This window comes from Mytilus galloprovincialis, chromosome 1, assembly GCF_965363235.1.
Source record: "Mytilus galloprovincialis chromosome 1, xbMytGall1.hap1.1, whole genome shotgun sequence".
NCBI classification, from domain to species: Eukaryota; Metazoa; Mollusca; class Bivalvia; order Mytilida; family Mytilidae; genus Mytilus; species Mytilus galloprovincialis.
The window spans coordinates 119,739,701-119,752,280 of NC_134838.1; the positions used below are offsets into that span (position 1 = coordinate 119,739,701).

Sequence of the window (12,580 nt, forward strand, 5' to 3'; positions counted from 1 at the left end):
GGTCTTTTCCATAGTAGAATTGAATAAGGGTATGCTACTGGGATGACTATAGTTCAGTTTTGAATAACGGACATAATTCAATTTGTTTTCCTCTTCAAGGGCATACTACGTCTCCTTATCTGTTTATTATAGTATTTGAATTACTCAATGCAGCTTTAAAACATGATCCTGATATTGCTGGTGTAACAATAAATGACTCTGAATTTTGGTTGAGTCAATATGCTTTCGATTCTTTCCTTGTCCTGAATATTGACCCTAAATCAATGTTTACATATTTATGATAAAAAAGGAAGTATGGAATATTTTGCCATACAAAATCTTCCTTGGAACCTTTCTGTGAAATTCAATCAATTAGGTATATCTATATGGTTTGAGCTTGATTGATGTAAATGTAAAGCCAAGATATACAACATCAAGGCATTACTATATATTTGTCTTTCGGTTTTGCTTAATATGTGTTTTGTGTTTTTTCATTTTTTCTGTGTTGCCATATTCGTTTTGATTTTATAATAATTATGGTTATAACACAATGTAGACTATTGTATCCCTATTTTGGACATTTTACCGACTATGTCTGTTTGTTTTGTTCATTCATTCTTGTCAATATAAAGGAATTGTATGCGACTGTAATACACGTGAAAGGTTGAGCTAGCTTTAAAACCAGGTTTAATCTTGGAATGATATGAAACATAACGCGCACAAGGTTCACTAGCATAAGTGGAGGAAATTACACTACCAATTGTGAATTCATGCTTATGAACCAACCATCTTCTTTTGTTCTTAATTTCTAAATTTCTTAAACAAAACAATATTCTGAAGGAACGAAAATGAGTTTAAAAAAAATGAAAAACATCAAATCAAAACTAGATTTGCTATCGCAAGCTATAGCAGAGGACTTCACTCTGTACTGGACATTGTCACAGTAGCAGCAACCATTGTGACTATATACCAAAGTCAAATGGCACCTCTATACATGCCAGCACTTCCGTGTAATCTGATTTACAGTAGTTGTTGTTTATTAATGTAGTTCATACGTGTTTCTCGTTTCTCGTTTCTCGTTTCTCGTTTTTATATAGATTAGACTGTTGGTTTTCCCGTTTGGATGGTTTTACATTACTAATTTTTGGGGCCCTTTATAGCTTGCTGTTTGGTGATAGCCAAGTCTCTGTGTTGAAGGCCGTACTTTGACCTATAATGGTTTACTTTTATAAATTGTTATTTGGATGGAAAGTTGTCTCATTAGCACTCATACCAAATCTTCCTATATCTATTTGAATCTACCCTCTCGTAAACAAAACATGCAATTATCCCATAAAGTTCGAGATCTTTATACATTTTGTTTGGGAAATCTTTTAATCTACAATAAGACCCACGTGTAAGAAAAAACGTGGCGTCAGGTGATGCTTAATTTTGTACTGTGGACTTATTAAAAGTCTTTTTAGAGTGGATATTGGAACATGCAGCATGTGTACCTATTAACGGGAAGCATACTAACTGTTCATTTTGTTGTTTGATAGGTAACAAATGATTGATCACGGAGAAAACGATACATGAATTTGATATGTCTTTTGTCTTGTACAATTTAATTACACGTTCCTCGATTGATTTCAACTAAAGTGTATGTATACATTTAACGAGTACATCATAAAAAAAAAAAATATAGCATGGGCTATTAGTATTAAACAGATAGACTTGAACATGAACGTAATATTTACCATTACACGTTAGATAAACATTCAATTAAGCAATGATAACTTTGGACTTAACAAAATATTACTGAAAGTTTACACTATTGAACCTTAACACTAAAGAATTCTTGTATTAATAAAACTTGTAATATTGAAAGTTGTAATCAAAAATTATTTTAGAACTGTGAACCTGGCAACATAAAGCTGCTACAACAGTCAAAATATATATACTTAACATCGTCATTTATGTTATACAATTATTCAATTCATTCAAGGGGCTTGTTAAAACTTCATAAACTCAACAATAATGCATAGTAGTGCTCCTTTATTGAATAATATTGAACCTGTCATCTACTGTTAGCGTTAAAACATCTGTAATACTATTGGAAGCCTGAAATTGAAATACGGTGGAAATTAAAACTGAACGATAGATACATGCCATCAGTTGCAATTCTTGGGTCAAATAATAATAACCATATTGATAACAATTTCTCTACAATAAGATTGAAAAGATGACGAAAGATACCAAAGGGACAGTCAAACTCATAAATCTAAAACAAACTGACAACGCCATGGCTAAAAATGAAAAAGACAAACAGAAAAACAATAGTACACATGACACAACATAGAAAACTAAAGAATAAACAACACGAACCCCACCAAAAACTAGGGGTGATCTCAGGTGCTCCGGAAGGGTAAGCAGATCCTGCTCCACATGTGGCACCCGTCGTGTTGCTTATGTGATTACAAATCCGGTAAATAGTCTAATTCGGTAGGTCACATTCATGAAAGGGAAGGGGATTGTAGTTACGACGTAAGGAACATATCCGATATCATTTGTGAAACGGTTATTCCATAACGGTCAACCAACTCGTGATGGCGTCCGTAAAATTTACGAAGGGATGATTTCAACTTCACCATTTGGAACTCTTGGTTTAATAGCTTCCTTGTGAGCAGTAAACCTCTATCAAGAAAATCATGATAGGAAACGCAAGCACGGGAATATCGTATCAATTGGGAGATATATACTCCGTATGCAGGTGCTGCTGGAATGTTGCTACTTAGAAATGGAAAGTTCACAATTGGAAAGCTGAAATCATCTCTTTTGTCGTAAAGTTTTGTTTTCAACCGACCCTCATTGTCAATTTCTAGATGTAAGTCAAGATATGAAGCCGACTTAACTGTATCTGTAGTATCCTTTATCTCCAATTCGATGGGATAGATGCGTTCCACATAGTCACCAAATTTTGAATTATTTAGTGAAAGAACGTCATCTATATAGCGGAAAGTAGAGTTAAAGGATATTGCTAACTTCTTATCTTTCTTCCTAAGAAGTTCCTGCATGAAGTCAGCCTCATAATAATAAAGAAACAAGTCGGCAAGTAGAGGGGCACAGTTTGTTCCCATTGGGATGCCGACAGTCTGTTGAAAAACACGACCTCCGAACGTTACAAATATGTTGTCAATCAAGAAATCAAGCATCTTGATAATATCGGTTTCAGAGAATTTTTTGTTTGAATCAGAGTGATTCTTTACAAAGTATGATTTATCCCTCCCTAAGACAAGATACTTGTATCTACGTTGGCCATTCTTTTTTATGAAGCAAAGTAATACCAACTCTTTCAATTTGTCTTTTAGTTTGGAATGTGGAATACTTGTATAAAGAGTAGAAAAGTCAAATGTTTTAATACTGTTACAAGATGAAAGAGAGTTAGATTGTATGTACTCTAAAAGATTTTTGGAATTTTTAAGTATCCACATCTGATTCACGCCACCTCTAGAATAGGCAGTTTCACAATAACTTTGAAGCCCGTCTTTGATTGCTGATAAAATAGATGTTAATAATTTAGAAAGAGGTTTCGTGGAGCACTTGGAAGACCCAGCAATATACCGTTGTTTGTAAGGACACTTATGTAGTTTAGGTATCCAATACAGTGATGGAAGATCCAGTTCTTCATCTTTGGTTGAAATACCAAAGGAACAAAGAACAGACCTATAATTATCCAGGATTTCCTCTTTGGTAAGTGTCGTGAGGGTATATGTTGAGTTTCCAAGTGAATTGTCTATACCTAATTCGTTTATCAAGCAATTAATGTAGTGACTTTTACAGACAAAAACGATGTTATTTGGGGCTTTGTCTGCTGGGACAACAACATATTTATCATGGAGGTCGGATAAGTGTTTAGCAACATTTGGGTCTTTAAAGATTGACGTAGCATGGGCATTGATGGACCCATTCAGTTTCTTGATTCTGATTTGTATTAACGACCTCACTGCCTTAATCCATTCGGATAGAGTGTCTACGTCTTCCTTTTCACGTTTAGCCCATTGCCTGGCATAATCCTCGACTGAGTCCATCAAAATTTTAAAGTTGTATTTCCAATTGATGGATTTAGGCTCACGATATTTCGGACCTTTCGATAACACATTTCGTAGAGAAGTGTTATTAACAATGTTAAGGTCACCTGTTATAACGTGGCCAGCAGGATTATATATGAAATTCTGATTTGTATTAACGACCTCACTGCCTTAATCCATTCGGATAGAGTGTCTACGTCTTCCTTTTCACGTTTAGCCCATTGCCTGGCATAATCCTCGACTGAGTCCATCAAAATTTTAAAGTTGTATTTCCAATTGATGGATTTAGGCTCACGATATTTCGGACCTTTCGATAACACATTTCGTAGAGAAGTGTTATTAACAATGTTAAGGTCACCTGTTATAACGTGGCCCGCAGGATTATATATGAAATTCTGATTTGTATTAACGACCTCACTGCCTTAATCCATTCGGATAGAGTGTCTACGTCTTCCTTTTCACGTTTAGCCCATTGCCTGGCATAATCCTCGACTGAGTCCATCAAAATTTTAAAGTTGTATTTCCAATTGATGGATTTAGGCTCCAATATTTCGGACCTTTCGATAACACATTTCGTAGAGAAGTGTTATTAACAATGTTAAGGTCACCTGTTATAACGTGGCCAGCAGGATTATATATGAAATTCTGATTTGTATTAACGACCTCACTGCCTTAATCCATTCGGATAGAGTGTCTACGTCTTCCTTTTCACGTTTAGCCCATTGCCTGGCATAATCCTCGACTGAGTCCATCAAAATTTTAAAGTTGTATTTCCAATTGATGGATTTAGGCTCACGATATTTCGGACCTTTCGATAACACATTTCGTAGAGAAGTGTTATTAACAATGTTAAGGTCACCTGTTATAACGTGGCCAGCAGGATTATATATGAAATTCTGATTTGTATTAACGACCTCACTGCCTTAATCCATTCGGATAGAGTGTCTACGTCTTCCTTTTCACGTTTAGCCCATTGCCTGGCATAATCCTCGACTGAGTCCATCAAAATTTTAAAGTTGTATTTCCAATTGATGGATTTAGGCTCACGATATTTCGGACCTTTCGATAACACATTTCGTAGAGAAGTGTTATTAACAATGTTAAGGTCACCTGTAATAACGTGGCCAGCAGGATTATATATTGAAACGTTGACTGCATAAACATCCCTTTACCGGTAACATAAAGAGAAAAAATAGAAAACAAAATCTTTGAAAAAATGCTATTTGTTGATCACACAGAATATTTTGTCCCAATTTCCTCCTACTCCATGAGATTAAAACAAAGCAAATGATTATTTTACCCAAAATTGTATCTAAATAATAACTGTGAAACAATACATCCGTCTATTAGTTCAAAAATGGGAAATGAAGAAAGAACAATAAAACTTGTGCTCGTTTACTTGTGTTTTATTTTTTGTCCCGCAGAACCATCTACCCAATTTTAACAAAATGCCATGAAGTTTTACAAAGTAACTAATGCCTAAAGGTTTTGACCTTAGAATGAATCTAAATATGAATTGCAAACTAAGTCCTTATATCAGTATAGACGGCATCGTAATTTGAAAATTAATAGCAGTCTTTATTATCAAAACACAGTATACAGATTCAAGTATCTATCCAAGTTTCGAAAAAGTTTCGTGAGTGTTTGACCAAGTAATTATTGACCCGAAAACGCGGACCTTATATATGTTTGTATTTTTAATAATCTTAACAGCAAAATGGTTATTTATCAGTATAACACAGGAAATTAGGAGAATTTCTAAATCTATCTTGATGTCAAAGTTTCACATTATTCGATGCAGGCAAGACAGTTATTGATTTAAAAAAAAAAAAACAACACTGAACCTAAAGATAACAAACCGACGACGACGGAATGTATCAAGATATCTTTAATGTTTCGTCCCGCGACTTTCGATGCACGCAGGCTCATGAGTAGTTAAATTGAAATACTGTATAGCTTTGTTTACAACCTTGTGATAGGAGTCTTGAATATATTTTTTTTGAAGGGAAATGTATACGATGTAAAGATTGCTTTGAACTTGCATGTCTCCTTAAGATTCTCTTGGGACAATGTTATCGGCAAGAAAACTGAATGTGATTACTCCCCTGTTGTCCCTTAACCCTACATCAGCATCAACAAAATTAAACAATACCAACCAAAAAAACAAACACTAACGAATCAAAACAAAATGAAGAACTTTTCTTTGTTCACTCCGCTGATTTACAGGAACTAAATATGTATGCTACATAAGGAATAATGAATACTGGAACTTTAAAATACTATAACCTGTTAGTTATAACTAGCTGTGTAGAACTTACAGAAATTACTTTCACAGACATAGGGATAGCTTTTGCTACATGGGTTGTCATACCAGTTACCCTTGCCGTATTCCATCAGAATACAGTTAAATGTATAGGAAGCTGAACTACTGGTTGGATAAGGTCTTCCTGAGATAAAGTTCTTGTAGCTCATCTGAGTTTGATCATATATCCATCTCCAATCACCATTGACAGCATCTGTAGACCCCAGCCAGCGATAAGTTTCTAAACGGAGATAAAAGGAAGCATAATTATCCTGAACAACAATATCAATAAAATTTGATGCATTAAGTTATCCTAGTTCTTTGTATTTAGCGTACCTGACTAATTTATTTCAAACAAACGAAGCCTGTGCAAATTTGTAAATGGCTCTTAAAGAGTTTGAAACACTGTACACATTTAACAACGTCTTATACTCTGAATTATATATTAATTATACATTAATAAAAAAAAAAGAATCATAAAAGTGTTCATGTGAGACAATTCATAAAATGATGACAGTAAATACTACAACCATTGCACCAATACAAAGATTAATTACTAAAAAAAATCAGAATGTTATAATTACGCAGTTCGTTTTTAAGTCTGTAAAATCCCATTGCAATCAAGTTCTTAAACTTTTCATCCATTCAAATAGATTTTTTTTATGTTAAACATTATACATAACAGCAGGTAAGGGGCTAGACGTCTATGCAATAGAAACAATACAACAAAACTACAGATAGTAGAAAGGTACCATAAAGTCTTCTACAATATACATGTGTTTTAAATGCTGTCCGCATCATACGGACTTTACTCATCGGTTTTGATATTTATTAATTCATTTATTTCTGTATTGGTGCATGACATGCATGTTGTATTGATTAATATCCATTTATACACTATTTTACTCTATATACACTGGAAATGTAAACTTACTTTTGCTACTTTTATTTATTTGCTGTTTTATCCAACTATTTTCTGAGGAATCATCAATCTTCACTAAATATCCACCAATCTCTCTGCATTTTCTCTACAAAAATTAATATACTTTGACAAATGTGAATATTTAGTTCCTGCAGTTTTTGTGAATTGTTTTTCACACATTTTTTTCATGAATAGATAAAGCACAACGTTATTCCATCATAGTAACACAATAGTTTTGATGAAATACATTTTCATATGATCATATGCCACAGCGAAACAAACTGTTTTCTGCAAGAGAAGTGGAAAACATAATAAATGTAAGCTCACCTCAGCATCAGTCCATATAACACTGTCATCCCCAAAGTAATAACAGTGCTCGTTGTACTTTATCCATTGTCTCCCTGAATGACAGTTAAAATTCATATCAACAATTATAATGAAAATTGCATAACGCAGTTAAGAAAATTGACTATAATTGCAATATCAAAGATTTTGTTCAAGTACACCGATTGGTTTCTTGTAAAGTATGTTTAATATTTTTTTAATGTATTTATAGTGGGAACAGACAGATTGGTGTTAGTTAACTAAATATTTGCTATTTATTTTTCTTTTGGGGAATTATATGATTAAACAATGTAAAAATCTTGCAGAGATTAAAAAAAATTCTTACTTTTAAAGTCTTCTTCCATCAATGTCATATCCTTGTCTAAAGCCTGTACCTTTGAGTTGATAGAACTAGCTTGATTTTTCAGGAAATTTTCAAGACTTTTCAATGCATTTCTGGCTTTGTTAAAATCTTGCTTGGATTTGTTTGTTAAACATGGTAACGAAAATACAGTCCCGAACACCACACAAACCACAATGACGATAACCCGTAAGACAGATGCCATTCTGTAAAAAGTTTTAAAAATCTGCATTTTAAATAAAAAAAAAAAACCCAACCAAATATTGTATTTATTTAAAAAAAATCACAAAATATAATTCAAAAACTTCTACTTACTTGCTACAGTCAGTCAATAGAACAAACACAAAAGGTAAAACGAGATGAACCACTTTTATACAAACTTGGAGCATTACGATGACATGAGAATAAAAATCAATTTCAATTATTATGAAATGATATGCCTGGTCCTTTATGCTGTGTCAGCAACAATTATTACCAATACGATTTAGTCGGTCGGCTGTTTATTTTTTAAAGAATGTTATTTTCTATTAGGCCGTGTTCACACCAAACGCAAACATGTTTACATTTAGTTTAATGTACACTGGTTTCGCATTTAAAAATGTGTTCACATCTATAAACATTGTTAAATTGCCTGTACATAAGATTTGTTCACACTTGTAAACGATATGTAATTTAAATGTTCATTACGTAGAAATTTTTGGACAGTTTTTCTAGAAGTTAGAGAACGACCGTTTGACTTGAAAAAAGGGGGAATGGATTTTTTTATATTCCGATCCCCAATTTGATAAAAAGAAAAATATTCTAGTCATAGAAATGATAAAAAAATATTCTGAATCCTGAGTTTCCCCATACACTACAGTGTTAAATATTGAAAAAAAAGATATTTGATTGTTGGCATGTAGTTTTTTTTCTTAATTGAGTGAATTAAAATAGAAAAAAAACCTATTAGGAATTTTGATTCTCTATGCCCTTCAACATCGTACTTGATTTGGCCTTTTAAACGTTTTTGGATTCGAACGTCACTAATGATTCTTTTGTAGACGAAAGGTATACACACCAAACTCTTCCGCAGTTAAGATAGATTTACTTGGTACAGGAACAGAATATTATAGGGTTAAAATAATGATAAGTTTTTGTATGAACTATGAACAATGCTTACATAGCAATTCGGCCAATGAAAAACAAGTCTCTGCAATATATTTAACAATGCGATGAATTTAGTTAAATGATGAACCGGATGACTTTTTCAGACTTTTAGACAGCAACCTGACAACTCAATTATATAAAAAAAACAAGTTGTATTATAACAACAATATACAGGTGTCTACAAAAAACAGCAAAAATAAAAAAAATAGATTGAAAATGGAAACGGGATATGGGATATGGGCATAGAGACAACAACCCGATCAGAGAGCAGAAAACAGCACAGGGCCGCCAATGTGTCTTCAACGCATCGAGAAAATACCGTAACCGGATGCAGGCTTCAGCTTTCACCTGATCAATAATATTTTCTTGTTCAACAAAAACGGCGCCACACCAATCTCTGACACATGTAAATTAACAAAAACTTTTAAAAAATCTATTGCACAAGTTTTTCACATCTGACATGAGAAAAAACTCTTGGTTTATGGGTGAAAAGATATTTTGCTAAGGGGAAAAAATCAAATAAGTTAGATATATTATAATACAAATTCTGAATCATTTGTCAAATGTATCTATCTGTCCCATACAGAAAATATAAAATGCTTGTTCAAGTGTGGTAGATTCTAAATCATACATAAAATGAACTTATAGGCAATTATAAATTTAAGGTGCATTCACACGATACGATTTTCCATTCGATTTTCATTCGATTTTTACCTATGCACCTTCTTTCGACTAAAATCGTACCGTGTGAACAGTAAAATCTGAAGTCGAAAGTGAAGTCGAAACGCCGTTTTGAAATCGAAACGTACGCTATTTCCATTCGACTTTTTAACTGGAATCGGATCGTGTGAACGCTAAATCGACTAAATTTTTAGTCGATTGAAAAAAAATCAAGCAAATAATTCTTATCGACAATATTCTAATTTTCACATCATTCGTATCGTTTTTTATCGTAAAGGGAACAGTGTCATCCTCTGCTCATAAAGCTGGTTATTGACACCCTACAGTATATATTATGTCAACCTAGTATTAAATTACGCTGATTAAACTAGAGATTTGAGAAAAAGCTTTTTTTTTTCGGATAGTGAGGTGGCCCTATTTTAGAAAAAAAAACCAATCCATTTATCCTGATTGCACCTGATTTTCAATATTTAAAAATTATTTTTAAACCATTAGCATTTCAATTTGATAATAACCAATTTGAAAGGCTAGAAATAGGAATATTGAGAATTTCTCAAGACATTTAAACGGTTTTAAATGAAATACAATGTAAATATACATTAGAAAATGTTTGCGTGGTTACTGAATTACTTTTAAAAAACACTTACGTATACGTAAAATATTGTTCGTTATTTTTTTTTAAATGCATTTCATTCCGGACCCCCTTTTTACAAGACCTTTACTTATGAATTACTAGTACACATGTACTTATTTGAACTTACGAATGAGAGTGCAATGCAACATGTAAGCGCGTTTGTTGACACTCGTTCTCTTAACATGGCCGACATGATAGCCGTCGAAATATTGGACAATAACAAACAGCAGAAAGTATCAGAAGACTTGGCATTGTTGTAATCCAAAACAAGCTTTCATAGTTTTCTTGTATAGCTCATCTTTACACTGTGTTAAGTTACCACTAGATACAAAATTAATTACTAGGTACTTATCACATTTTACCCTTTCAAGCAGTTGCCCATTCAAATACACTGGGCAATCAACATGTTTTCCATGTTTGCTAAAAATTAAACTTTTGTTTTTATTAAGGTTTTTACATTTAAACACCGTTTTGATCAATATAATTGTAACCTATTTATCAAAGGTACCAGGATTATAATTATCCATTCTCTCTTGTAAACCATCTTATGTTTCAGAAAAATAACATTGTCATCTGCATACATAAGATAATCAATTATGTTGTCATTTAGATCAACAGGGTCAGTACATGATGAAAAAGTTTCTGGCATACCATTTATAAACAATTTAAAAATATTGGGGCTCACTACATTATTTGTGTTATTATATCGTCAGTTTTGGTCCATTTTTCCATAAATAATAACGTGTTTTGGCTAGTATATATGACACAAGCTATAACTACTTTTTTTGATTTTTCTCATTGCTCTCCAACTTCTCAATTGATTTTTCGTTTTACCTGTTTATTTTTGCTTTTTCCTCAGTGGTATCGGGGATTCTTTGGTAGCCGAAACGTGCATCTGAGAAACTATTTTTAGGCTTTTTTTTTTTTTTTATCATTGATAACTTTTTTCTACTTCTGGTTAGCTTGTGAAACAAAGAGTAAGACAACTGCAACACCGGTTTAATCAATGTTCATGTCAAGTTTACACAAGTCTTGTAAAATAACTACATGCAGAAAACATGATAATAGGCACAGATCGTCGTCTCACTTTCTGGTTAAACCGGAAATGGTATCAATGTAGATAAAGAATAATTTTCAGTGTAAGTCATGGAAAAAGTTAATGCAGACTGACATAGTATAAATGGGGCCCAAATTGGTGTAATATGTTTCATACAGTAAAGTTGTGTATGATATTCCACTTTTATACTGTGACAAATGACCAAAATAAAAACCACGAACAACTGGTTAGATAAAATAATCTCATAATGAGTAAATCAGTACATATAAAAAAGAAGATGTGGTATGATTGCCGACGAGACAACTATCCACAAAAGACCAAAATGACACAGACATTAACAACTATAGGTTACCGTAAGCCTTCAACAATGAGCAAAGCCCATACCGCATAGTCAGCTATAAAACGCCCCGATAAGACAATGTAAAACATGCCGTTCATTAACAAGGATTATAATTAAACTTATAAAAACAAATATTTACTGATATTCAATAGATTAGCATGCGTAAGTACCATCATGAATTTGGTAAGAGTATATGCAGAAACACTCGGTATATGGGTGGTTGTGGCCATGCAAATGCATTATAAAGCAACATGACAATATTTTACAGTCAGGTTTGCTTCATAGGTTGCTTATATATAAGTAAAGGACTAATTTATCACTTGTATCTATCTCAATATGTGGCATTTGTTGGGCTTACATTATTATGGACCGGCACTAAGCCGTTCCATTTAATGCTATGGGTTTGAGATTGTTACATGAGTTTCTGCGGATCTACATTATTATTTTCTGCGGTACATGAAAATTAAAGAAGATATTAGGTAATTGAAATAAATATATATTTTTTTATTTATTTTGATATAAGAAGATGTAAAATATTTATAACAACGAATGTTCATTGTTTTATTATGCACAGAATACGATCCGTATTTGGGGATTTCCCAAACAAGGTTATTTTTAGAAATGTAAACAAGGTACTATGTTCTTACACAGTTACAGATGATAGTCCGTCGGAAGAGGACAATAAATGGCTCACCCGTGTTAAGAGAGAGCCATTTCTTGCATACATGTAATAAAAGACACCTTGTAGATTTCGAAAAAGAGAAGAC

General features: G+C 33.0%; 1 protein-coding gene across 1 annotated transcript; it reads right to left on the reverse strand.

Moving 5' to 3' along the window:
* Positions 1-1,998: 1,998 nt before the first annotated feature.
* LOC143054907 (snaclec convulxin subunit beta-like) lies at positions 1,999-8,176 on the reverse strand. Its single transcript, XM_076228011.1, has 5 exons — positions 7,941-8,176; positions 7,598-7,671; positions 7,283-7,376; positions 6,365-6,589; positions 1,999-2,079 (listed from the first exon to the last, which is right to left on the reverse strand). The coding sequence occupies exons 1-5, from the start codon at positions 8,158-8,160 to the stop codon at positions 2,069-2,071; spliced, it is 624 nt and encodes a 207-aa protein (XP_076084126.1). The 5' UTR covers positions 8,161-8,176; the 3' UTR covers positions 1,999-2,068.
* Positions 8,177-12,580: the final 4,404 nt, after the last annotated feature.

Coding starts and splice junctions, on each gene's coding strand:
- LOC143054907 (XM_076228011.1), bottom strand. CDS start 8,160: ATGGCATCTGTCTTACGGGTTATCGTCATTGTGGTTTGTGTGGTGTTC. Junction 7,377..7,597: donor TTATATGGACTGATGCTGAG/GTGAGCTTACAT, acceptor TAATTTTTGTAG/AGAAAATGCAGAGAGATTGG. Junction 6,590..7,282: donor AATAAATAAAAGTAGCAAAA/GTAAGTTTACAT, acceptor ATCTCCGTTTAG/AAACTTATCGCTGGCTGGGG.